This window comes from Gadus morhua, chromosome 18 (assembly GCF_902167405.1).
Source record: "Gadus morhua chromosome 18, gadMor3.0, whole genome shotgun sequence".
Classification (NCBI taxonomy): domain Eukaryota; kingdom Metazoa; phylum Chordata; class Actinopteri; order Gadiformes; family Gadidae; genus Gadus; species Gadus morhua.
In genome coordinates this window covers 5,664,924-5,689,789 of record NC_044065.1, presented here as the reverse complement: position 1 = coordinate 5,689,789, position 24,866 = coordinate 5,664,924, and the positions used below count along the sequence as shown (strand labels likewise).

Below are 24,866 nucleotides of genomic sequence, written 5' to 3'. Positions count from 1 at the left end.
TGTGTGTGTGTGTGTGTGTGTGTGTGTGTGTGTGTGTGTGTGTGTGTGTGTGTGTGTGTGTGTGTGTGTGTGTGTGTGTGTGTGTGTAAGATGCATGTTGTGGTCTTCTGTTCTTTCAGCCATGTTATGGGAGGCTGACTACGGTGACTGTACATTTGCCAAGTGTGTGCGTGCCACCTCTGGCTTGTATAACTCTAGGGTTCAACAGAACTCCAGACTCTTCTAGAAAGAATAAACCATAAATCAACGTGTAGTCGATGCTGTCGACGGAGTGATTTTAAAATGGAGCGCTAGGCGTAGCCGTAGCGTAGAAGGCTGAGAGAGACTGTTCTGGACCGAGTGGGGTTCAGGGAAGCCCACCAGCACCCCGGCCGCGGCCCAGTGTTGAAACACTGGCTAAATTGACCAGTGGAACCTGTGTGTGTGTGTGTGTGGGTGTGTGTGAGCGTAAATGTGTGTGTGTGTGTGTGAGCGTAAATGTGTGTGTGTGTGTATGTATGTGTGTGTGTGTGTGTGTCTCTAACGTCTCTCTCTCTCTCTCTCTGTTCCTACGTCTCTAACGTCTCTCTCTCTCTCTCTCTCTCTCTCTGTTCCTATGTCTCTAACGTCTCTCTCTCTCTCTGTTCCTATGTCTCTAACGTCTCTCTCTCTCTCTCTGTTCCTATGTCTCTAACGTCTCTCTCTCTCTCTCTCTCTCTCTCTGTTCCTATGTCTCTAACGTCTCTCTCTCTCTCTCTCCGTTCCTATGTCTCTAACGTCTCTCTCTCTCTCTCTCTGTTCCTATGTCTCTAACGTCTCTCTCTCTCTCTCTCTCTCTCTGTTCCTATGTCTCTAACGTCTCTCTCTCTCTCTGTTCCTATGTCTCTAACGTCTCTCTCTCTCTCTCTGTTCCTATGTCTCTAACGTCTCTCTCTCTCTCTCTCTCTCTCTGTTCCTATGTCTCTAACGTCTCTCTCTCTCTCTCTCCGTTCCTATGTCTCTAACGTCTCTCTCTCTCTCTCTCTCTGTTCCTATGTCTCTAACGTCTCTCTCTCTGTTCCTATGTCTCTAACGTCTCTCTCTCTCTCTCTCTCTCTCTCTGTTCCTATGTCTCTAACGTCTCTCTCTCTCTCTCTCTCTCTGTTCCTATGTCTCTAACGTCTCTCTCTCTCTCTCTGTTCCTATGTCTCCCGCCCTTAGGACCTGGGCAGTGAGGACCTGAAGAGGGACAGGATCAGCTTTGTGTGTCAGATCGTCCGCGTCGGACGCATGGAGCTCAGGGACAACAACACCAAGAAGCTGACCTCGGGGCTGCGGAGGCCCTTCGGCGTGGCAGGTAGACCACAAAGACACAGATATAGATCTATACGTAAGGGATAATGCCCGACGAGGTGTCCATTATCAGGAATTAATGGACGACGCGGAGGTGTGAACCGTCCGACACGCAGCGGCCATTAATTCCTGATAAAGGCCACCTCGAAGGCCATTATCCCTCTTATACCACGGTCACTTGCCAAAGAAAATAAATTATGAGCATTCATTTATATTTCCATGCGTTTTACAATCCAAATATAAAGTTTTTCACAAGTCATAACTTTGTTTCCCTGGTAACGCCTGAGGGTTTGATTAATTCCTGGAACAACCATTACCCTCCCGTAAGGTTCTTATGCAACGGATTGTTGTTCACTACTCCAGTAATTAGGACGGACCTTAGCTACGACTTGGCAACGGGAGGTATTCTAGTCCGTCGGCTTTGACTGCGCTGCCGTTGCTATGGTTACTCATTTTTCGAGACAGGCTGATACGATACGCCAGCTAGCGCATTAATTGAGAACGGTGAACAGACAATTTGACTGGGACTACTTAGCAGGTGTCCGTATATCAGGAGTTAATGCACCCCCTTCAGACAATCAGAATCGAGCATTTACCCAGGCTGGAATAAATATAGATATACATGTAGACATATGCATATTAGGGCTTGGCAAGGTTCAAAGTCTTAATTCAGATTATTTGCATAGTATTGGTAAATTAACTCGCGATTGATCACGCTTTTAAAATTATATTTTAAATCCATTCCAGGTGAAGTTAAATGAGATTATCAAAAGGAATGAGACATTATCATTCGTACCAAATATACTTAATGAGCCAAAACTAGACCAAGTGATCTCGAGAGTTTTATTGACTCACTCAGTGTGGGTTGAATATGAAACACCACAGATTTGGGAATTGTTAGCAGGCTGTCACTTACTGCAATTGTAATCAGGCAGTCACTTACTGCAAGTGTAATTTAATGTAAAGTAATAATTTCTGATATGAATGTTGAAATTCTGTGGGCAAAACCTCACAAAATAAGTAAAAAAATTAAATAAAAGAGAGCGTGCCAATTTGTATTAATCGAGTTAAAATAAGATTGCGTTAACATATAATTAACGCGTTAACTTGCCCAGCCCTGATATATACATATAGAGAGAGATATACAGATAGATATATACATAGATATGGATATAGATAGATATATAGAGATAGATATTTTTCAGAAAAATTAAAGCCTGATTTTGGGTCGAAGTAGCGGTAAAACAGGGTTATATGTTTAAAAATCTAACTTGAGTAAAACCCTGAAAGGTTTGACAGATTTAGAAAACAAGGCATATTTAATGTTGAAAGCAATTCATTTAGAGGCAACACAATGTCTTCTTCGTATTTTTACTCGGTTATGAAGAGGTGCCAAGGTTTACTTTACGAGGTTATCTGTTACTCACAAGCTGTCACTGTAGATGAGCATACAGGCTTTATCGTGATGGCATTACGAACTTCATGTTTTATCACTCAAAACGAATCACTGATAAAGGCACAATCTTTCTTCTTTGAAGTCTTTGTGTTTTGCAAACTCGACCTGTAAACCGCTCGGGAAAATAATCCACAGCAAGTGTTTTGGTTCTTAAAATCTAATACAAATCGCAGCTTATTTTCCCGAAAGACACAGTACATTTATGTTTATGTTTTTACAGAGTATTGCCATAAAGGTATAAAAAATATTTTTATACCTTTAGTTCCCATGATACGGACGTTTCCAGAATATTCAGTATCTATGGAGGCAGAGAGAGGGTCATGGATTATAGCGTTATTCCGGATCAACGCAATACAATTTCCTGTCTTACTTCCTATGATCTGTGAACGCCCGTTATCCGTCTTCGGAGCAAGAGAAACAAGAATATGACAAGAAGAAGAAGAAGAAGAAGAAGAAGAAGAAGAACGTAGACAAAGAGATTATTTTTTGTTTGATCAATTTCATTTTTTTTTAATTGATCAATCTATGAATCCTGATTGGTAAGCTTACATCACCCACATGTTGGGGGCACACTGCAGAACAATTAGCCCAGATTCCGTGCCTGATTTCCCCTTCTTACTCCGGTCATTAAAGGCCTGACTGGAACCGGTTAGTGTGGTGTGTGCTGACAAACTCATCCCCTCCACACACTCCTCCAACAAAACAGTAAATGTATCTTCATCCATCCTCAAGCGTGTGTCTCTCCAATTTTCCCCATTAGATGAATCGTCTAGTGTGCGCCAGGCATTTCTTTAGTTTGACCAGAGCTAGTACCAACACATTGGAGTTCTAGACTCCCAGCCCACACACCCTGGTGGAGGAACAAAAGCACTGCAGACCCGTTAGAAGACGACTAGTCACTTCAGGTGTCAGAGGAAAGGTCTTCACCCATGTCTGGACTTTCTTCCTTTATCTGTGGGACTGAAGACGGAACATAAACTCGTTTTAAGTGCAGGAGGCAAACTGGTCAAGACTGGTGTGCACTCACATTGCAACACTGTGTGTGTGAGAAAGAGCCACACAGAGAGTAAACGTGAGTGACTTCTCACGGTCATCTCAGCTGTCAGTCGAAGGGTCTTCACACAGGTCTGGACTTCCTGCTTTGGCCCGGGAGACTGAAGAACACAACCTCGTTCTTCCAGAGGTGTGTGTTGGTATTTACGTCCGGAGAGCTCTCCTTCAAATATGGAGGAATCAGTAATTAGGGCGCTCACTTCTTAGTTGTGGAACATATAAATCATGGACGGGCCGGTGTGATTTTTGGCGAAAACCCCAAGATATCCGTCTGAATAAAAAAAGCCGGCCTTCGGAATTAGATTTGTAGCCGACGGGAACGCCGCCAAACACATCATAAACTAATCCTGTTGGCGCTCTGCCCTCACTGCTCCGAAAGACAGAATTACTCCCTGTTTTCTGTCTCTCTTCCTCCTGACTTTTCCTCATTTTTACGGAACGACATTCCAGATCGAACACGCCAGTGTCCGGTCTTCTGAAGTTCCCCTGAGTGGCGTGCGAGGCGCATCAGTGATTAAGGGCTTTATGGTGACGGGTGACCTCTGACCTCCAGGCCGTCTGCTAACCGCCTCGTGTCGCTGTCAGGCTGCTGGGGGACGAGGAGATAAACCGTGTGTGTGTGTGTGTGTGTGTGTGTCACCCCCCTCCCTGACTGAGGCTCTGTGGTCCTGTATTCGTACTGCCGGTTCTCCTTGTATTTATAAATGTAAAAGTACCAAAGTCCCCATGACGCCCTTCAGGAACCCCCCTGAGAAACGCGTCCCCCATCTGGGGAACTTGGTCTAAGGAACCAGGCCTGTGCTGTCCCTGTAGCTCTCTCAATGTTCGCATTCTGATGCGCTTCTCAATACTTAACTCAGTCTCCGTCTCTCTCTCTGTCTCTGTCTGTCTCTGTTGCTGTCTCTCTCTGTCTCTCTCTCTCTCTCTCTGTCCGTTTCTATGCCTCTCTCTCTATTTTTCTGTCTGTCTCTCTGTCTCTATCTCTATGTCTCTCTCTCAATAGTAATGGATGTCACAGACATCATAACAGGCAAGATGGACGATGAGGACAAGCAGCACTTCATACCCTTCCAGCCGTGAGTACAACCCTGCGTGTTCTGTTAATTAACGTGTGTTCATGTACTTCTTTTTTGTGTGTGTGTGTGTGTGTGTGTGTGTGTGTGTGTGTGTGTGTGTGTGTGTGTGTGTGTGTGTGTGTGTGTGTGTGTGTGTGTGTGTGTGTGTGTGTGTGTGTGTGTGTGTGTGTGTGTGTTCATTAACTTGTGTGCAAGTATGCGTTCATTAACCCATCAAGAAGCTCAAATTCATTAATCTTTGTGTGGATTGTCTTCATGTTGTGTGCTAACTTGTTTTTCTAACAAGTGTGTATTTGTTTGTGTGTGAGCGTACATGTTTGTGTCTGCATGCATTACATCAAATTAAATTGCATTTAATTTATTGCATTTATTTAACCGAACCCTTGGTCCAAAGCGACTTCGAATGAACGCATTCAAGGAAAATATTCAACCCTGAAGAGCCACAATCATTTGAATACATAAAATGCATCAAATAGGCAAACTGCTTCAAGGGCTCCATTTTTGGATTTGTGTGTGTGTGTGCGTGTGCGCGTGCGTATTTGTGACCATGTGTGTGTGTATGTGACTGTGTTTGTGTACGTGCGACCATGTGTGTGTACGCCAGCCTCTGGTGTGTAGTCGGGGATGCTTGACAACTGATTAGTGGGGTCTGAATGAGCCCTCTACCTATTCCCTGCTGACTCAATTAAGACGATCTCATTAAGTGTTGCCATTCTAGTAGGAAGGCACTTGCAGCCTTTTCCTTCACGGGACTTCTGCATAATTGGAAATGCGTTTCGATACAGCCCGTCCAGCGGGCAGATTACCCCAGTAACCAGCCTTATCCGTTGCTACAAATCAGTCTGGCCACGTTTAGGGGAAATAATGTGTTTCGGCATAAGGGGTTTTTCGTGGTCAGGCCTGAGTTTTACTAGTGCAGATAAATGGAGAACGAAAAGGGGAGGTAATGGTTTAAAAAGCTAATCCCAGATCCCTGCACCTGAGAGAATGCTGTTGTCTTGAGCGGGGACATGGACAGGAAGTAAGCGCCTACAGCAAATGTGTATTGTGGATGCTGCGTTGCTGTTTTGTTTAAGCCAATGGCCCTGAAGTACAGACTTGGAAGGTAGTTATCGAGCAGAAATAGCATTGAATATAGCCAGGGGCTTCCTGCTTTAGAAAACCTGCACTTGGTTGACCTAGTTCTTTATTGGAGCTGCATTCTCAGGAATCGCTGCTATAAACTAGTATTCAAACATTGTGTAAGGTTTGTTTCTACATAATTCTAGTGGAACCCTGCTGGGCTGCTCAGACTTTTTTAAATCCCTCAGTACATCAAATTCTGTACCTTTTTTAGTTGCAACAAATCCTTACCCTCGAATGAACTCAAGAATTGCTGCTATCAACTAATATTGAAACATTGTGTATGGTACAAAATTCTGTACCTTTTTTAATTGAAACCAATCCCCACTCTAATGAACGCCAGCTGCTGCTCTGCTGTCCGTTTCTGGAGCCGGTTTGAAGGCATCTCGCTTAGCTCGAGTCCCCATCGGTCTCTCCTCCGTTCCTCCTCTCGTTGGACATGGCACATCTCACTTGCTGCTCTCATGTATCCCGTACTTCGCCTCTGTTCCTTATTCCCTCGCTCCCAGTTGCCAGGCATCTGGTGCCTCTGCAAAGTACATCTGCTCTCTTCTGTGCTGCTGTATTGTGCTTGTCTCAGACAATCTGGACCCCCCCCCCCCCCCCCTCTCCCCCCTAAAGTCTTGTTCTAGCTTGTCAAAGTCCCGGGGCATTTGTAACACATCAGCACTCCCTAGGTGTGCAGTCCCCTAGGGTCAAAGGTCATCTTGTGGTTGGATTGAGCTTTATTCTCTCTCGGTACCAGGGATCTTAACTTTTGCAGAATCGGTGGCGTTTCCTCAACGATGTTCTCTGTTTCTGACGTTTTCCGTCCTACCTCACTGCTAACTCACTGCGTCTGCCATGATGTGCGCCTCTCTGCTTGTGTGTGTGTGTGTGTGTGTGTGTGTGTGTGTGTGTGTGTGTGTGTGTGTGTGTGTGTGTGTGTGTGTGTGTGTGTGTGTGTGTGTGTGTGTGTGTGTGTGTGTGTGTGTCTCTCTCTCTGTATGCCTGTCTGTCTGCTTTTGTGTCTCAGTCTCTCTCTCTGTCTCCGTCTCTCTTGTTGTCTCACTCTCTTTGTTTCAAGCTCTCCGTCTCACTCTCTCTGTCTCTGTCTGTCTGTCTGTCTGTCTGTCTGTCTGTCTGTCTGTCTGTCTGTCTGTCTGTCTGTCTGTCTGTCTGTCTGTCTGTCTGTCTGTCTGTCTGTTTGTCTACATTGTCTTGTCCCTTTCATCCTAACTTTGTCCCTAATCCTCCCCTCCCAATGTCCCGTCCCCGTCCCGTCCCTCCCCCAGGGTGGCGGGGGAGAACGACTTCCTCCAGACCGTCATCAACAAGGTCATCGCTGCCAAGGAGGTCAACCACAAGGGCCAAGGTACGGCGCGCCCTGCGCACACGTTATACATGTTATCAATATATGTGTTGTATATTCAACATGTTATTATATGATGACATATTATACCACCATTGCAGGCCGTTTGGAAAATCGGCCTCTTCTGACATCTAGCTGGACCTGCTTACAGGTGTGATGTCAGAAGAGGCAGATTTTCAAAACGGCTCATAATAGCTAATCACACTCCCACCTGGGGGTATAATCTGTCACCTCTAAGGACAGGTGTGGTGGTCATTCTGACTGCTAGTCCGCAAAAGACAAAACTTAATTCCATAAATAAATTACCAAAGCCTGTTGTCGTATGTCAACAATATCAACGTATCACTTTGTGAAGACCTGAACTGTTGGTGAAAAACACTCAATAATATATTCAATGTATGAATTCAATAGTGCCAAGCCCTTCATCACAAATTCAAACTGCACACAAACAACCTTTAACTGTGTGTGCTCACTCCAACTGATGGTCAGAAAAACTGAAACTTTTACAAAGCAAATCATCTTGGTAATTAAAACGAAGAGGTTGGAGAGGCTGCAGAAGAAGTAGTAGTAGGGTTGGAGTACTGAGCTTTTGTGTTTCTAGAAGGGTTGGATGTTTTCAACCGGCCAATCTCGATAAGAACCCCAGTTTCCAGCATCGAGTCCACACTATGAATCAATACCTGCTCCATCTCCAGTCCTATTCATGGCTATTTCTGGAAGATGAATCCCGCCTTCTAACTAATTCATCTGTGAGAAGCTTGAGCTGCTAGGGGTTGAGATGTTCCGAGCAAAGGTACATCTGCATATGTTTTATGGAAGATGGGAAGGGAAGGATCCTGCAGAAGGAGGGAGCTCTCTCCCCCCGTTGAGGTGCCGCTCGTAGGAAGAGCCCAGACTACAGATGAGTTCCACCCAGTGAGGCAGAGGCAGACTGTTCATTAGTAGGGATGGATGAGAGCGGGGGTGTGGGTGGCTGCCGTGCAGAGCCACAGACGACGCTCCCTGCATGGCAACATCAAGGACAGGAACTTGATGCAGAGTGAAATGTAGAGCGACGCCGCATGACGTGCGTTCTGAGCTCGGAGGAGCACCAAAAGACTGTTCTGCTGACAGCCCAGGAACCAGACAAACATTGCAGTTAGCAGAAGTAGTCCACGGCGGACATGACCCGGGGAAAGGGATCTTTGTTGGCTCGGGAGATGGATCAATATGATCAGCTTCAAGCAGGCTCGGTATGTACTTGAGCTGATTGGTCAAGCTGAACCAATACGCTGCGTGTGACGTATTGTCCTACCCTATATGGGATCACAAGAATCTCAGGCGTGCACGGGTTCTGCTAATGATGGTGCGCCCTCATGCAGACGGAGACGTCTGAGAGCCATCAGTGTCTAGCGGGAGGAAGCAGGGGGACAGCTGTACACGCACGTCCAACTCCCGAGTCGGTACATCGTGTCCTGCTCCCAACGTGTTTATTTTCACCAACACTGAATAATTCTACTCATATTCGGACTCTCCGTCCACGCCTGACGCCAAGCAAGGACGTGAAGATGGCAGAAAAGGGGGCCCCAGAAATAAGGACGAGCCTCTTTATTCCAGGCGACGCTCTGTGTGTCTATTTGTGGGATGATCCCGCCTGCCTCCGCTGTTCTGTCATGTCCCATGAATGCTACCTGGGTACTTGTCAGGTCGGCTCAGGCCAGGCAGGGGGGAGCAGCAGGGCCAAACCCCCCCCCCCCCCCCCCCCCCTAGAGCAGACGCGTGTCCGTGTTACTGCACGAGGGACGGCATACATCCACCTCTTTCTCTCTTTTTCTGTTCTTGTAGGTACCATTGAAGAGCTTTTATTTGAGTGTAGTTTGTTTAGAAGTGGTGTTGTCGTGGCGTTCCGCCCCCTGTGGTCCTTTGGTGCATGTCCTCCCCTTTCTCTCCCCCATACCGTCCCGTCTATCTCACTCTATTAAAGCATAAAAATGCAAAAATATAAGTGCCGTTGTCATCAGTCCGCAAACCTTTGGATCCCCAAACCTTCCCCATGAAGGAGAAACGGTGGTGAGGAGATGGAGCCGGGAGGGAGGGGGCCGTCTTTCAGTTGTTTACTTTTAAAATTGAACCCTGCTCCTCCCCCCCCCCCCCCCCCCCCCTCTCCACAACTCCCAAACCGAACGTAACGCACCATTTATAACTCCTTGCGCTCCGTCGCTCCGAGTCGACCGGCCGTCATCACTCCTGCCGCTCCGTGATGTGGAATACAGAGCGGCCCCCCGACCCCTGAGCCGTGTCCAGGCCGTCGTTAAAGCCTCCATCCCCCCCCCCCCCGCCGCCGCCGCCGCCGCCGCCGCCGCCGCCGCCGCCGCCGCCGGGAGACATCAGAGCGGCGCGGCGGCGGTGCTAAATTGAGAAGAAAATACGACCCAGAAAAGTCGCCCCACAGGTCCTTTGTCTCAGCATTAGCGGGGAGCTCAGACAGCCCCCCCCCCCCAGCGTGGGGGTCCGACGTCGTTCCCTGTGCAATTATTTGACTCTGGAAATTGCCACTGTTTTGCTCCGGTGCAATTTGATATGTGGCGGAAAATGGAACCTTTTTTTTTTCGAAACGAAAACCCTGTGTTTCGAATCAAACCGGTGTTAACCGGAGCCGTTGGAAGCTGAACCGCGGGTTAAAGAACCGTGTTTTTGAGCATGTTTCGGAAAAAATACAATGTAAGCCTTCCTGCCAGTCTCTTTCCCTTGCCCAATTATTTCTTGTTTGTTTACGTGATTTTATTTAACAACCGAGATGATTCTATTTACTGAACCGCCCCGGGCTCCTACCTTTGGCTTTCTCGTCTCCGCACTTTGCTTCTGTTCTTTCTCTCTCTCGCTCTGATTGGTATTGTTCTCACTCTCTCATCTCCTCGCTCTCGCTCTCTCTCACTCTCTCTCGCTCTGATTGGGATTGTTCTCACTCTCTCATCTCCTCTGTCTCTTTCACTCATCTCCACTCTCGCTTAGGTATGTCTCCGTGTGTTCTGCCTCTCATCCCCTCTGTCCTCGTTTTGTCCTCTCTCTGCCCTGGGTCGTGGGGGGAGCGGTTCAGTGTGTTCCTCCCCGGGGCTCGGTGCCTCTCTCCGGTGAGTGTGTCTGAGTTGCCCTGTGGTTGACTGCAGGCCTGTGGGTGACTCTGAAGCGGCTGCCCGGGGACATCCACCAGATCAGGAAGGACTTCCCCCACCTGGTGGACCGCACCACCGCCGTGGCCCGCAAGATGGGCTTCCCCGAGATCATCATGCCAGGTGCACACACACACTCAAGACACGCACGCGCAAGCACACACAGACGGAAACTCATTCCATCGACACTCACACATACACTCCGACAATGCGCACACATGTGCCACCTTCCGGCATGATGGCGCACACACACTCGACTACCACCGCCACCCCTAGTCCACCAACACACACACACACACCTGAACTCCACCAACGCACACACACACACACACACACACACAGACACAGACACACCAACACACGCACTCCACCAACACACACACCTGAACTCCACCAACACAGACACACACACAGACACACACAAACACAAACCAACACACGCACACACGCACCAACACACGCAGTCCACCAACACACGCACACACGCACACACACCTGCACTCCACTAACACACACACACACACACACACACACACCTGCACCTCACCAACACGCACCCACACATCAACAAAATACACACACACGCCAAATTGTCATCCCTGTTCATTGTGGGGACACGCAGCGCTCCACGCCTCCCGCCCACCTGGAGTGGGCTTAAAGACAGCGCTGCGATCATTCAAGGTGCCCGAGTACCATTTAGTGTGCGTATTAAATCAGCACCACAACAAGCCTTCTCATGGGCACAACCAATGCCGCTCAATCCGCCTGTGGTTGCCGTCGTGAGCCATTACCTCCCGGAAGCTCTTCATTAGGTGTCCTGTGGTAATCTATGCAGTGTTTTTCCCTCTTTGTTCTGGTTCTGGCACAGAAGCCCCCTTTCCACCCTCGTTGTTATTACATGAACACCAGGCCGGGGTCGGTCCTAACGACCTCACCCGGCCGGGGTGATTCCTAACGACCTCACCCAACCGGGGTCGGTCTTAACGACCTCATCAGGCCGGGGTCGGTCTTAACGACCTCACCCGACCGGGGTCGGTCCTAACGACCTCACCCGGCTGGGGTGATTCCTAATGACCTCACCCAACCGGGGTCGGTCTTAACGACCTCACCAGGCCGGGTTCGGTCCTAACGACCTCACCAGGCCGGGTTCGGTCCTAACGACATCACCAGGCCGGGTTCGGTCCTAACGACCTCACCAGGCCGGGTTCGGTCCTAACGACCTCACCAGGCCGGGTTCGGTCTTAACGACATCACCAGGCCGGGGTCGGCCCTAATGCCCCTGCCCCTCTCCTCTCTTAGGGGACGTGAGGAACGACATCTACGTCACTCTGGTCCAGGGGGAGTTCGACAAGGGCAGCAAGACCACGCCCAAGAACGTGGAGGTCACCATGTCGGTGTACGACGAGGACGGCAAGAAGCTGGAGGTAAGTCCGGGGCCGTCGCCAAGGCAACCATTTACCGTCTTCATGTCGGGGTTCGGGGGCCAAGGGATGTGTAGCCGGAGTGATATTCATATTCATATTCTTTCCCCCCTGTAGTCTTGTCAAATCATACCTTTTTTACCGCCTTAGACCGGGTGCAGTGTTGGTTCTGACTGCTTCAGACAATCGGTTGTGTTATGGGCCCACTGGGGTGGGAGTGACCGGCCCCCATACTTTAAACCAAAACGTCTGGAAGAAATACCTTTAGAACCGTGTTGCTGACTTTATGCATGCATCGCTGAATGGATCGGCTCTGTTGACAAGGCGCCAATCGAATTTTTTAAAAGTGCCGATCTAATATTGATCAGTTCTGTTTGTTCCTAGCCCGACCTATAAGCTGCCTCTATTGCCCCCATCATGCTCGGGGATTGACTGGCTCTAATGGCCACTAACCCTGCCTCTAATGTCTCATGAAGGAGGCCAGGGGGTCAGGGGGGTGTGTGTGTGTGTGTGCGCGTGCGTGCGTGCGTGCGCTATTGGGATGTATTTCTGGGCACGTGGAACGGGTGAATCATGATTGGTTGAATTTTTATGTATTTTTCATATGCTATGTGTACTTTTCGGTACACTCGAACAGACAAGTTACGGACGCGTTATCGGAAGGCTGTTCCTTCACCGGAACGCTGGGAATGTCGCTCCAGAATAAGAGGTGGTACACAGTATTTGTATGCAGCGCGGTGCGTTCCGTTGTGATTGGATTCAGACGGCCGTGGCCCTGATTAAGGAGCATCGATCCCAGCTGCTGGCGCTCCTGGGGACGGCCTCACGGCTGCGTGCGTGTCCTTGTTGCGGACACGCATGCGTACACATACACACACGTGTGCGTACATAGGCGCTCACACACACAGACCACTGGGGGGGCTGTTTTCACCTGTAATTGGCCAAACTTACCGCGGCGTAATTTCGGCACAGGGAAGTTCTGCTAGAAGCGAGAAGATGAGGAGGACGACACTTCTGATGAGCAGCCCATCTGATAACACACACACGCACACACATAGGTAGACACACAGGTACACACAGCCCAACACTAACGCACAGGTAGACACACAGGTACACACACACACACACACACACACACACACAGGTAGACGCTTGCCCCTTCTGCCCGTTGCTATGGCAACATCTGGCTCACGGCCACACACTGTCCTCCCCCTCGTGACCTCCGCTGTTCCCGAACAGGGAGGGGGGGGGGCTGCCAATACCTTGGCAAGAGAGATGCGTCCTTTCAGCAGATATTGGTTCAGAAATACTTTGAACTTGGTGTCACCTCCCCCCCCCACTCGCAATGTCCATCGAGCCAACCGCTCCGCTCCCCCTCTCCCTCCTCTCCCCCTCTCCCTCTCTCCCTCCTCTCCCCCTCTCCCTCCTCTCCCTCTCATTGGTCGTCCTTCCCGTCATTGTGTGTCTGCCCTTGACCGCTCTCTCGATGTTGGGTCTTGTTCTGGGTTAAGTATAATGAGGCATGTTGAATTGCGCCGCGATGCCCGCCAAGGTTTTTGCGCAGGGCCGGAGTTTACAGCGCAGGTGTGGGCGCTCTGATTGGAAAACTCGACCCACTTGAGTTCAATGAAGACACACACCCTTGGGTTGTAAGTACAATGGGGCAAAGTGGTAGGATTATATCTTGAGCAGCCATGGGTAAGATGTGTTGCAAGTGGATTTGCAGACTGGCCTCTTTCACACCGTCAGCCACCGTAACAGTTTGGTGCGAAGCCTAAATAAAAGGTTAACCTCATCTTAGAGAGGGGAAACGACTGGACCTTTTCAGGGGGGCTGGAGCTCCCGCTAAATAAGGTCTAACACCCCCCCCCCCCCCCCCCTCTCCCAGGTTGGGTCGTTAAGCACGGAGGGGGACCACAGGTCAGTCCTGTTATTCCTCATAATTGCTGGTTGTCAGAAACCATTAGAGCAGCAGAGGCTGCAGCTCTGGGGACCGACGGGAGAGAGACCCTGAATATCACTGGACTCTACCACTATGACCTACTGTGGGGGACCCCAGAGGGAGGGAGGGAGGGAGGGAGGGAGGGAGGGAGGGAGGGAGACCCTGTATAAACACAGACTCTGACCTACTGTGGGGGACCCCCTAGGCGGGAGGTAAGGGTGGGTTTTGTTGAGCTAATTGCTTCTGGCAACGAGCTAATGGCTTCACCTGGACCCCCGTATACCCAGCTGGTCAAGCCCCCAAGGGTCCCCTCACCCCCCTCACCAATACCTCCCCACCCGCCCTCACCCCTCCGCCTCTTCCCTGGGTCTTATAGGGCTTCAATATTTAATTTCTCATTTAGTTCTCTGTTTCCACTCCATTTGTCTGTGTCTGTCTGTCTGTCTGTCTGTCTGTATGTCATGCACAAAGCAGCCAATGTATATGTATGGTTGTACTGACACAACTCACTTGTTCAGACTTCAGAGTTCACCTCGCAATTAATGTATGTTCAGTGATGTTGATAGGTTTTCAATGTAGTGAGTCCCAGGGACCCACAGGTGGCGAGTTGGGTGGGTCCCTGAGAAATTCAATGGGTCCCGACTCCCCAGTTTAAAAAATGTGTTTCTTTTTTATTATTATTCTATTTCTTAAATTAAATTAATAGTGTTAAACTCCTTGATGGTGGTATGATATGGTTAGAGCTGGAGTACTCAACCGTTCATGTTTAACACTAGAAACGCCGGGCCATTTTTACTTACTCCTAGCGCCGCAAGAGGGGTCAAATGACCCCCAAGTCATTTTAATGAGAGGCTGTGCATTTGCACATAATGATCACTAGGTGGCGCCAATGAGCTATTACCGCGCGAGCGCCACATTTGTGTGTGTGTGTGTGTGTGTGTGTGTGTGTCACAAGCCTAGTCCTCACGATTTTGTCATAAATGTACATATATTCAATCAGAAGGATTGCAAAAAAATCCTGTTTGATTTGCTCATTCGACACGAATGAGCACAGCATCGAGCAGTGGAAACGTGGGTTTATTTACTATGAAGTTCGTATTTTTAATTGTTGAAATGAAATCAGCGGTGACGAGCTAGTTGTTTTGGTAGCGGCTAAATTAGCATGTCGCGATACCTTGTACAGGGGATCACATCTGCGCCGAGTACATGCGCAGAGGGTTGAAACAGCGCTTGTCCGATCTGCTCACAAGAAGGTTTCTTTGGCCAGTTACTGTGATTAAACACGAGTTGTTTAATGTTCACAATGTATCGTTTTTCATGGGGAAAATGAGATGCGTCCCCGGGACGCATGGATAGTGAGTTTAGTGCGTCCTTTCAGATTTTAATGCGTCAGGGACGCAGGACGCGTACCTAGCAACATCACTGTATGTTGTACATCCTGGCACTAAAAAATAGTACTTTGCGTCGTGTTGCATACGGGGAATGGGATTGATGGGAGTAATGGGAGCAATTGTTAGTGCTTGGCACTTGGCTCCAGGAACATCCTTACTGTAGTGACAGCGATATATTGTTTATCACCAGCTGTTTTTGGCCACACCCCGTACCAGGCTAAAACACAGAGGAGAACGTGCCTTTGCGGTAGCAGCCCCAAAATTGTGGAACACTTTGCCACTCCATATTAGACAAACTACATCCCTGTGTCTTTTTAAAACCTTGGTAAAAACGCACCTTTTTTATTTGGCCTTTGGACACTAGATGGCGTGTTGATGTGATGTAGAAGTGTTGGGTGGGTCATGTGTTTTTACTTATTTTTTACTTATTTTATCTCTTTTTATCTCTTATTTTATCTATTTTTCTCTTGTGCAGCACTTTGGAAACCTTTGTGTTTGTTTAAACTGTGCTATATAAATAAAGTGGATTGGATTGGATTGGATTTATCTTTCTTCTGGCAGACGTTCTTATTGTAAGTCGCCTTTGATAACGGTGTCTTCTACATGTAAATGTGCTGTGATGTCACACAGGAGGTGTAGACGGTCTGGCGGTGTCTCGGGACAGCCCTGAGTGTGGGTCTCACCATGACGTCTCTCTTGCCTCCCCTCTCCAGAACGTCATCTTCCCGGGGGCCGGAGACGAGGGGCTTCACGAGTACAAGTCGGTCATCTACTACCAGGTCAAGCAGCCACGCTGGTTTGAAACCATCAAGGTGCGTGGTTACTGGGAGAGCGATGGCCAATGCATACAGGGCGTCCTTCTGCATGTGTTCATTTGTAGTCTTTTTTTTTTCACGTTGCGTTATGAATATATTTTTATATCTTTGACACAGACACTCACTTACTCACCCTCTCACTTCCCCACTCTCTTACTCACTGACCCTCTTACTCATTCTCTCTCTTACTCACTCACTCACTCACTAATTCACTCTCTTACACTCTCTCTCTCTTACTCACTCACTCTCTAAATCATTGGTTCTCAAAGTGCGGCCCGCGGGTCAATGGCGGCCCGCAGAAAAATTCCTGGCGGCCCGCAATGACGTACAGGGAAAAAAAAAAAAAAAATAAAAAAATCTTTTTTTATTTATTATTATATACAAAAATAAATAAATATAAAGAGAAAAGTCGACTCTCTCTAGCTTTCAATCCGGTTACATTTGTTAGTTTTAATCCGACTGTACATTACTTTGAAAGGATGAACCTCATTTGACCTCACACCCAGAGGTCCACGGTGCAATGTTTTTTTTCACCACTGGGATGCTGACGGCGTTTCCCGCCTAATATTCTTTCCTTAGGCCCTCAGTCAAATTGTGGGTTCCTAAATTGGCCCTCAGCTGTCAAAACTTTGAGAACCCCTGCTCTAAATCAATCACTCACCCACCCTCTCTCTTCTACGTAGACGATTAGTTTAATATTTTCCTCTTGATGGGGCCGGCCCTCTCGGACACCCTAACCCCCCTGTGTTTTGCTCTGTTGTCCCTGGAGCTGGGCTCACATGGTTCCCCTCTCGTGTCCCCAGGTGGCCATCCCCATCGAGGACGTGAACCGCAGCCACCTGCGCTTCACCTTCCGCCACCGCTCCTCACAGGACTGTGAGTACCCACGCGTACCCACGCAGCGCCACCGTGTGAAGGGCCATCATCACGGCCCGCCACTCTACACCCCGACACACACGTCGGAGGACGTTCAGTCACAGCAGAGGCGTCGCACTATGATGCATGATTTGGAGGCCCGCACACGCTCTCCCCCTCATGTCTCTCACTCTCCCTACCCCCCTCTTTCTCTCACTTGCTTCCTCACCCTCTCTCTGCCTGTCTCTCTCCCTCTATCGCTCTCTCTATTCCCCTCTTTCTCTCACTCTCTCCCCGTCTGTCTTTGTTTCTCTCTCTCTGTCTCTGTCTCTGTCTCTGTCTCTCTCTCTCTCCCTCTCCCTCTCCCTCTCTCTCTCCCTCCCTCTCTCTCTCCCTCCCCTCCATTACATGAACCAGTGCTAATAGCCCACCGTACATCAGGTGCCATCAGTTAGGGGGCCTGTCCCCCCTCCAGATGGCCGGGGAGAATCACCTACTGACGGTCCCCTTCTGTTAGTCTGAGGACTGTGGGGACAGCAGGGCCGCCCATCAGGCCAGCAGCATCCTTCAGCATTTAGCTAAACGCTTCATTTAAAATATGTGGAGGTAGGGGGGGGGGTGACCTGGGAGACCCAGGGAGGGGGCGTGACCTGGTGGACCCAGTTGAGGGGGCGTGGCCTGGTGGACCCAGGGAGGGGGCGTGGCCTGGTGGACCCCAGGAGGGGGCGTGGCCTGGTGGAGCCAGAGCGCCATCTGGCCCCACCAGAGTCTGTGTTGTCCCAATAGCAGCAAGCCCCCCCCTGCCCATGTTGTCTCACCGGCAGAAGGTGCAACCCCCACCCCCCCACCCCCCACAGCCTTGTTGTCCCAACAGCAGCAGGCCCGCAGCTCCGGGGCTGCTGGGAGATTAATGTCTATTTATTCATTTTTCCTCCGGAAAGTCTGTCAGCAGCACTGCTCCCCGACGGAGAGAGCAATACATTACCCCCGCCGCCGCGCAAGGTGTTCCTCGACAGGAAGAGAAAGCATCACTATTAGCGTAAATATATATAGATATAATATATTGAGACCGTTTTTTAAAAGGCAATCTGCAATGCAGCGCTTTTTACCGAAGCCCTGTTCATTGCGGTGCCGGCGGGTGGGGGGGGGGGGGGGACTGAGTCGACACAAACCTCCGCCCGCAGAGAGCCTCGCTCCACCCTGTGCCCCCGCCCTCCACCCCTCCACCCCTCCACCCCTCCATAGCGGCAGCTCCCCGGCAGAGACAGACGCACTCACTCCTCCCCGCTATGAGAGCGGGTGAATTGCTGTACTCTGGCTGTGAGAACGCCCTCTACGAGGAACCAGCAGAGCGAGCGGGACCTGGAGGAGGTTCTAAAGGCATGAGGCGGACCCGGTAGAAAACGGGAGATAAGGGAAAGAACGGTTCTGTGGAGCGGGGGAAGGGGGGGGGGTTTGACCAAGTCCACGTGCGTCCGCTATGACGTCGGCGCTACGCTGGTCTGCGAGCGCTCTGACCGGTGTCTTCGGCCGTGAGGCCGCGTCTCGTTGAACTGGTGCACCAGAAGTCCCTCAAAGGTTGCGCCCGTGTCGGCTCTGATCTGCCGTTGCTGCCTCTGTGTATATGCTCGGGGTTTCGGGTGTTGCATAGCAGACGTAGCTCAGAGCCCAGGCACTATGGAGGGCCTGTGGCGCTCACCTCTGTGAGTCTGCTGGAGTTTGGGTAATGTAGGGAAGACGTAGCACTATGGAGGGGCCTCTGACGCTCGCCCTGAATCTGCTGGCGTCTGGGTGGCGTAGACGTCGTACTATGGAGGTATCGTGACTCTCACCTCTGTGAGTCTGCTGGAGTCTGGGTGGTGTAGAGTGTCTTGGTGGTGTAGCCGTAGCCGTACGGAGGTACAGCGTCCCTGCAGCCGTCTCCCCGCCGTCCCTCATCAGGTGCGACGGCTGCCTCCGTTAACGACGAGACTCAGAGTAACAAGAAACAAGAACAAAAAGAAGCCTCCTCCTTGTCTTTTATCCCCCCTTTTGGAGGTCGCTGCATACATTTCCCTCCATGGGGGTCGCGTGCCGTCTCTCCGTTGCCCTCCACCGGCGTCTCTCCCGAACGATGATTCAGTGCCAGGCCTGGGTCGCGGCGTGGTGAACGGGGGCATTAATGCAGATGGTATGCATGGGATGTCTGGGTTGAATCACACCTCCGTGCGTGCGGACGTCGGAGTCTGTTCAGCCTTGAGGATGATCTGTGCCACGCAGTACACGCGAAAGACCCCCTCCGCCTCCCCGCCTCCCTGTCTCCCTGTCTCCCCCCTCCCTCCCCCAAACACACTCAGACATGCACGCACACATCGCCATGGTGCTGCGCAAACATATCGGTGTGTCACTTACCTTAACTAATGTGCAGTGCCAAGCGCTCCGTGAAATGACGCCGCTACTTATTATCTCTGCGTATAAATATTAGATTCCTTCTCTCCGTCTTACATGTTCAGCACTTCGCGAGCGTGGCCTGGATGTCGGAGACGGAAAGTTTTATGACTCGGTCGTTTTCTGTGCCACAGTTATTTGGATGACTCTTTAACAAACTTTTGATAAACTACTGTTTAACTCTTGAAGCCCATGATTAAAACACATGCACAGACACAGCACACGCACGCACACAGTGAAATAACGCAGGGTAATAACAACTTGCTCTCAAATTATGGACGACGATCGCTGTTTCATTCCAGCCATGGAAAGAACAGACCAGAAGCTGCGAAATTGTTAAAAACACCCAAATTATTAGTGCCACACCACAACGTCGTATTGAGATGCACACACGCTCACAGCTCTCCCAAGCTGTCTGCCTCCTTCCATGTGGATGACACTGAGGCCCTGGTAAGGTTATCCTGAGGGCTGACTAAGCAGTAACACACGAGGAATGGCAACCTACTGGTTGGTTTTTCACGCTCTATTAGAGGTACAATTATAACGCAATGTACCAGCAGGGGCTGCTAACCCGATGCTCCTTGGAGCTGCGAAGAGCAGGTTGGAGGTTTGTTCCACTTCTTGTTCGGCTGCCACGGGTAGGTCGCTGATAATGGGAGAGCAAACCCATAACCTCTCGGCTGGGGTTATAGCCACTACACTACCCCGTTGTCTCTCCTGGGGTTCAGCTTCAGTTCTAACCCGTTCTCTCTCTCTCTCTCTCTCTCTCTCTCTCTCTCTCTCTCTCTCTCTCTCTCTCTCTCTCTCTCTCTCTCTCTCTCTCTCTCTCTCTCTCTCTCTCTCTCTCTCTCTCTCTCTCTCTCTCTCTCTCTCTCTCTCTCTCTCTCTCTCTCTCTCTCTCAGCCAAAGACAAATCGGAGAAGATCTTCGCCCTGTCCTTCGTGAAGCTAATGCGCTACGACGGCACCACGCTCAGGGATGGCGAGCACGACCTCATCGTGTACAAGGTAATCCATTACGGTCCGGGTCGCTCTGGATCTCCGGCCGTCAGCCCCATCCCCGCCGTCGCCCCGGTCCTGTCGCACGGCGACGTGATCACCATGGCGATGAGACGCAGTGCTGACAGTGTCCTGTTCCATTCGGGGGGGGGGCGGGTGAAGGAGGCTGGACACGGTGCCTGTGTGTGTGTGTGGCGCTGTCCGGCTCCAACACCGATACTGTGTATCCCCATATGTGTCTTGATGCTTCATGTCTGTCCATCATTCTTAATCAAAGGGATGACCTGAGAATTCAGGAGCTGATTTACAATTAACTCTGAATCTTGTTTGCCTTCTGCTGCAGTATTTCCTGCCAGCTGGCTATTGTTGATGTTTTTTTCGTTTTTGTATTTCTGCTTCCAATAATGGATGTTCATCAGTGAAGCTTGGTTTACTGTCTTTATCAGTCAATTTAAAGTATTTAAGACAAATATAATCCCCTAAAAAAATTGGGTTGTCGCTAATATTTTTCATAATAAACAAAGCTTTTCTTCGTTTTTGCTGCAAAGCATACACACGCTTACAATCCGTGTACTTGTATACCAGTCAGATTCTGACCGTGAGTTGACCGGGCTGCACTGCCGCGTTAACATAAAGCCTCAACAGGGTCAACATGTTGGATATAACGCTAAGGACCAGCTGTGTCCACCCCCCCCCCTCCCTCCATCTGTGGCAGGCGGAGGCCAAGAAGCTGGAGGAGCTGTCCCTGTACCTGAACCTGCCCGCCACCAAGCTGGAGCTGGAGGAGAAGGGCTACCTGGCCACGGGCAAGAGCAACCACAACCTGGGCAACTGCACCATCAGCAAGGACTCCTTCCAGATCGCCACGCTGGTCTGCTCCACCAAGCTCACCCAGAACGGTACGTCAGCAGCAGAGCGGGTCCCGGGGTTAGAACTTAATACTGTTCAGCCCTAACCCTGGTGAAACTGCCCCCCTTAGTTCAAACTTTGTTTGAACTTGTTTTCTTTTTTCAAACTTTTTTGTTACACAGGTCACAAAAAATAGCATTTTGCATACAGTGAAATTAAAAAAGGGTTATCATTCTGTCACTGTGCAAATTCCTGGAACCTGAATGAATAATAGATAATAGTAATTTAAAAAAAGACATCCCTCAATTAGGTGGTGCTATAAAAACGATCATTAAATAAATGTTACATAATATAAAAGTGCCTAGAAAATTGTGCAAAAGTGCCAGTTACAGTCCACTGGAATTAAGCAGTCTGACTGCCTGCGGAAAGAAGCTCCGCCTCAGTCCCTTAGCGTGGAATCCGGCACCCAGAGCCCTTAACGTGGTGGGTTTGGGGCATACCACCCCCTCATCCACTGCCAGCTTGCCAGCAGCAGGGCTGCTGCCGATCGCTCTCGACTCACCGGCTGTCACCGGCCAGACCGTAATGGTCCAGCTGCGGCCGACGGAGAGAGGGATGTGTAACCAGTGTGATGGGCAGTGCTGCCGCCGGGCGGCCGGGCCCTGGGCTGGCGTTGGAGCAAGGCACGCATCGATTTGTAATTGTTGCTTCAGAGAGGCTGGCACGAGGAATCTGGCTTTTGCGTGCGGATTTCAGTCCTGGCAATACATCAGTGAATTCCACGACAGATTGCCCGGCTAATGTAGTTAAAACAGCCGTGGCTTGGTCACCTTCAACCGGAAACGCTTTTACAATTACATTTACATTGAGGGCAATTTAGCAGATGCTCTTAACCAAAGCGACTTACAATAAGTACATTTTTCAGAAGAAAGGGAAACAACAATATATCTCTGTCTGTGCAGTAAGGATGTTCATAGAACCCAGTGCCAAGCATTAACAACCGCTCCCCATTCCCCGTATACAGCAAAGATAGCTTGGATAAGATGCTACACAATGCTAAGGACGTACGATAAGTGCGTAAGGAGGGCGTGTGGGTTAGTAAGCAGAGTCTAGGTGAACTCTGAACAGGTGAGTCTTGAGTCTTTCGCGTCTGCGTTGTTTAGGGCGAGCTCGCTCTGTTTAGCCCCCGCCACCAGCGAGCGCTGGAGGTTGACTTGTTCCCGGACCCTTCTGCTCTATGAACCCCTCCCCCTCCTCCTCCTCCTCCTCCTCTGTCTTCCTCGCTCCCTCAGCAGAAACGCCGGGCGGGCAGATGGCTTCACGCCTCTCAGTTGATCTATTTCTTTATTATTACCTTTTAATACCGTTAATGTGCCAACGGATAGTTTCCCTACGGCCTGCGAGGAGGAACCGATCCACGCTGACTAAGCCCGGACTGACCCCTCCATGGCCCATCGCTCAGGGATCAGGACGTCTCTCTACACAGCTTAAGCACACTTGTAAATCAGTGCCATTGAATCACAACATGGGCTACCAGTGCAGCAGCCTCTCTCTCTCTCTCTCTCCGCGGTTCAGCCGTGGGTCGAACCCTCTTGTGGGAGGGCTCTCCCTGCCATGGGGTCACAGGGGGGCCACACCGCCATGGACAGAGAGAGCACACTGCTCCACTCACCTCTTCGTGAACCTGTGCGTTCATTCGTCTCGCCAGCCCCCTCATTCAAGATGCCTCATGCTTTCACCAGCCAAAGTACAACGATGACAGCCCCAAGTACGTTCGCCGTACTCGGCCACTCTGTACGGCGCTGGGAGCCCATTGGGTTGCGGCGGAGGCTTCGGCTGGAGAGCGGGACTGCAGTGGTGGCCCATTCCCAATTCATGGCCAGGCGGCCCCCGACGCCTCCTCCCCAGAGAGGCTGTGTGTGTGGAGCGGCTGGCTCCTCTCCAGCCCCGGGATGCAAAGACCCCTCTCTTGTTCGGCTGCTCGCCCAGACATCATCATCATCTTCATCCCTCAGATGACTTGCTCAGCCGTTGCCGGGGCCTTTTCTGTGTTGCTACCGGAGGGCGGAGGAGGAGGAGGAGGAGGAGGAGGAGGCTTCAGGGGTGGTGGAGGAGGTGGATGAAGAGGAGCAGGAGAAGGAAGAGGCTTCAGGGGTGGTGGAGGTGGTGGACGAAGAGGAGGTGGAGGAGGAGGAGGGGGTGGATTCTGGGGTAGAGGAGGAGGAAGAAGAAGAGGAGGAGGAAGAGTGCCGTGGCGGAGGAGGCGGAGGAAGAGGAGGTGGAGGGAGCAGGCGGGAGAGAGACGGGACAGCCTAGTAAGGGGATACCAGGGTGGACCAAGGACAGATTCCCTGCAGTCTGAGGAGTTGAACTTAAATGAATTGTCCCGCTGGGTCCCAGAGGGCGTGTCACCTCTCTTTAATTATCCACCGGGACGCATTCGGATATTTAAATAACTGGAAGTCCCATTAAAACCGCCGTATAAAAAGCGAATTACCGAGAAACCTCGGTGTGCAACGTTGATGTGCGGGTTGGGGCGCGTGTGTGTGTGTGCGTGTGGGTGGGTGTAGGTAGGTGAGTGTGGTTGTGTGTGTGTGTGTGTGCGTGTGAAAGTGCGTGCGTGTGTGAGGCCGCACATGTGCAGTCCAGTCACATAGTCAATGCAGCAGCAGAGTGCAGCATGCACGTCTCTTCCTGAGAAGCTCTTCAGTGCGAAGCTGCTGCTGTGGCCGTGAGACTTCAGAGACGCACAACTTTACACCATTAGCAGTGCTCCGCAAGCACACACACGCACACACACACACTCGAACACACACACACACACACTCGAACACACGCACACACACACTCGAATACACACGCACACACACACACTTGAACACGAACACACACACACTCGAACACACACACACACAGACACACACACACACACACACACAAACACTATAATTTCTCACACCGTTAGTGTTTCTTCCCCTCAGTATGAAAGCCTCCAGTCAGCTCTGTGTTTCCTCTGTATCGATCCGGCACCGCTGTGGTTTTCTCAGAGCCTTTCGGAGGCTTTAATGTGGTTAACAAATGTAAATACAGAAGTGTGTGTGTGTGTGTGTGTGTGTGTGTGTGTGTGTGTGTGTGTGTGTGTGTGTGTGTGTGTGTGTGTGTGTGTGTGTGTGTGTGTGTGTGTGTGTGTGTGTGTGAGAGTGAGAGATGTCACAGAGGAGGCCTGAGATGGGCCCAGGCTCGTTCTCTGAGACGAGGGCCAGAGGTGTGATGATATCTTCAAATGCAGGGGCGGCATTGACTCATCTTCCTGAACCCAGGGGAAGTCTTGGTTCATCATGATTTTGTGTCTCTCTTTCTCTCCCCTGCCTACCGTCTCCCTCTCTCTGTCTGGGTCTCTCCCTCTCGATTGCCTGCTTGCTTTCTCTCCCCCTTAATTGCTCTCAATCTTGCTTTCTCTCTTGCTTTCTGTCTCCCTCTCTCTCCCTTGCTTGCTTGCTTGCTATATCTCTCTCTCTCCTGCTTGTTTTCTGCGTGTCTCTCCCTCTCTCCTGCTTGCTGTGTATCTCTCTCTCTCCCCTGGTTGTTGTCTATTTCTCTCTCTCTCTCCTGCTTGTTGTATGTGTATGTCTCTCTCTCTCCTGCTTTCT

The 24,866-nt window shown here is 50.4% G+C and overlaps 1 protein-coding gene across 2 annotated transcripts in view; it reads left to right on the top strand.

The window, feature by feature from the left end:
• Nucleotides 1–24,866, top strand: part of dock1 (dedicator of cytokinesis 1) — a 189,843-nt gene that overhangs the window by 30,811 nt on the left and 134,166 nt on the right. For both annotated transcript variants that reach the window (XM_030339626.1, XM_030339627.1), the window contains exons 10-18: nucleotides 1,180–1,315; nucleotides 4,824–4,896; nucleotides 7,293–7,372; nucleotides 10,516–10,641; nucleotides 11,818–11,942; nucleotides 15,986–16,084; nucleotides 16,891–16,963; nucleotides 20,273–20,376; nucleotides 21,083–21,266. In XM_030339626.1, the coding sequence (XP_030195486.1) occupies nucleotides 1,180–1,315; nucleotides 4,824–4,896; nucleotides 7,293–7,372; nucleotides 10,516–10,641; nucleotides 11,818–11,942; nucleotides 15,986–16,084; nucleotides 16,891–16,963; nucleotides 20,273–20,376; nucleotides 21,083–21,266 (1,000 nt within the window). The remainder of the gene's footprint in view (nucleotides 1–1,179; nucleotides 1,316–4,823; nucleotides 4,897–7,292; nucleotides 7,373–10,515; nucleotides 10,642–11,817; nucleotides 11,943–15,985; nucleotides 16,085–16,890; nucleotides 16,964–20,272; nucleotides 20,377–21,082; nucleotides 21,267–24,866) is intronic.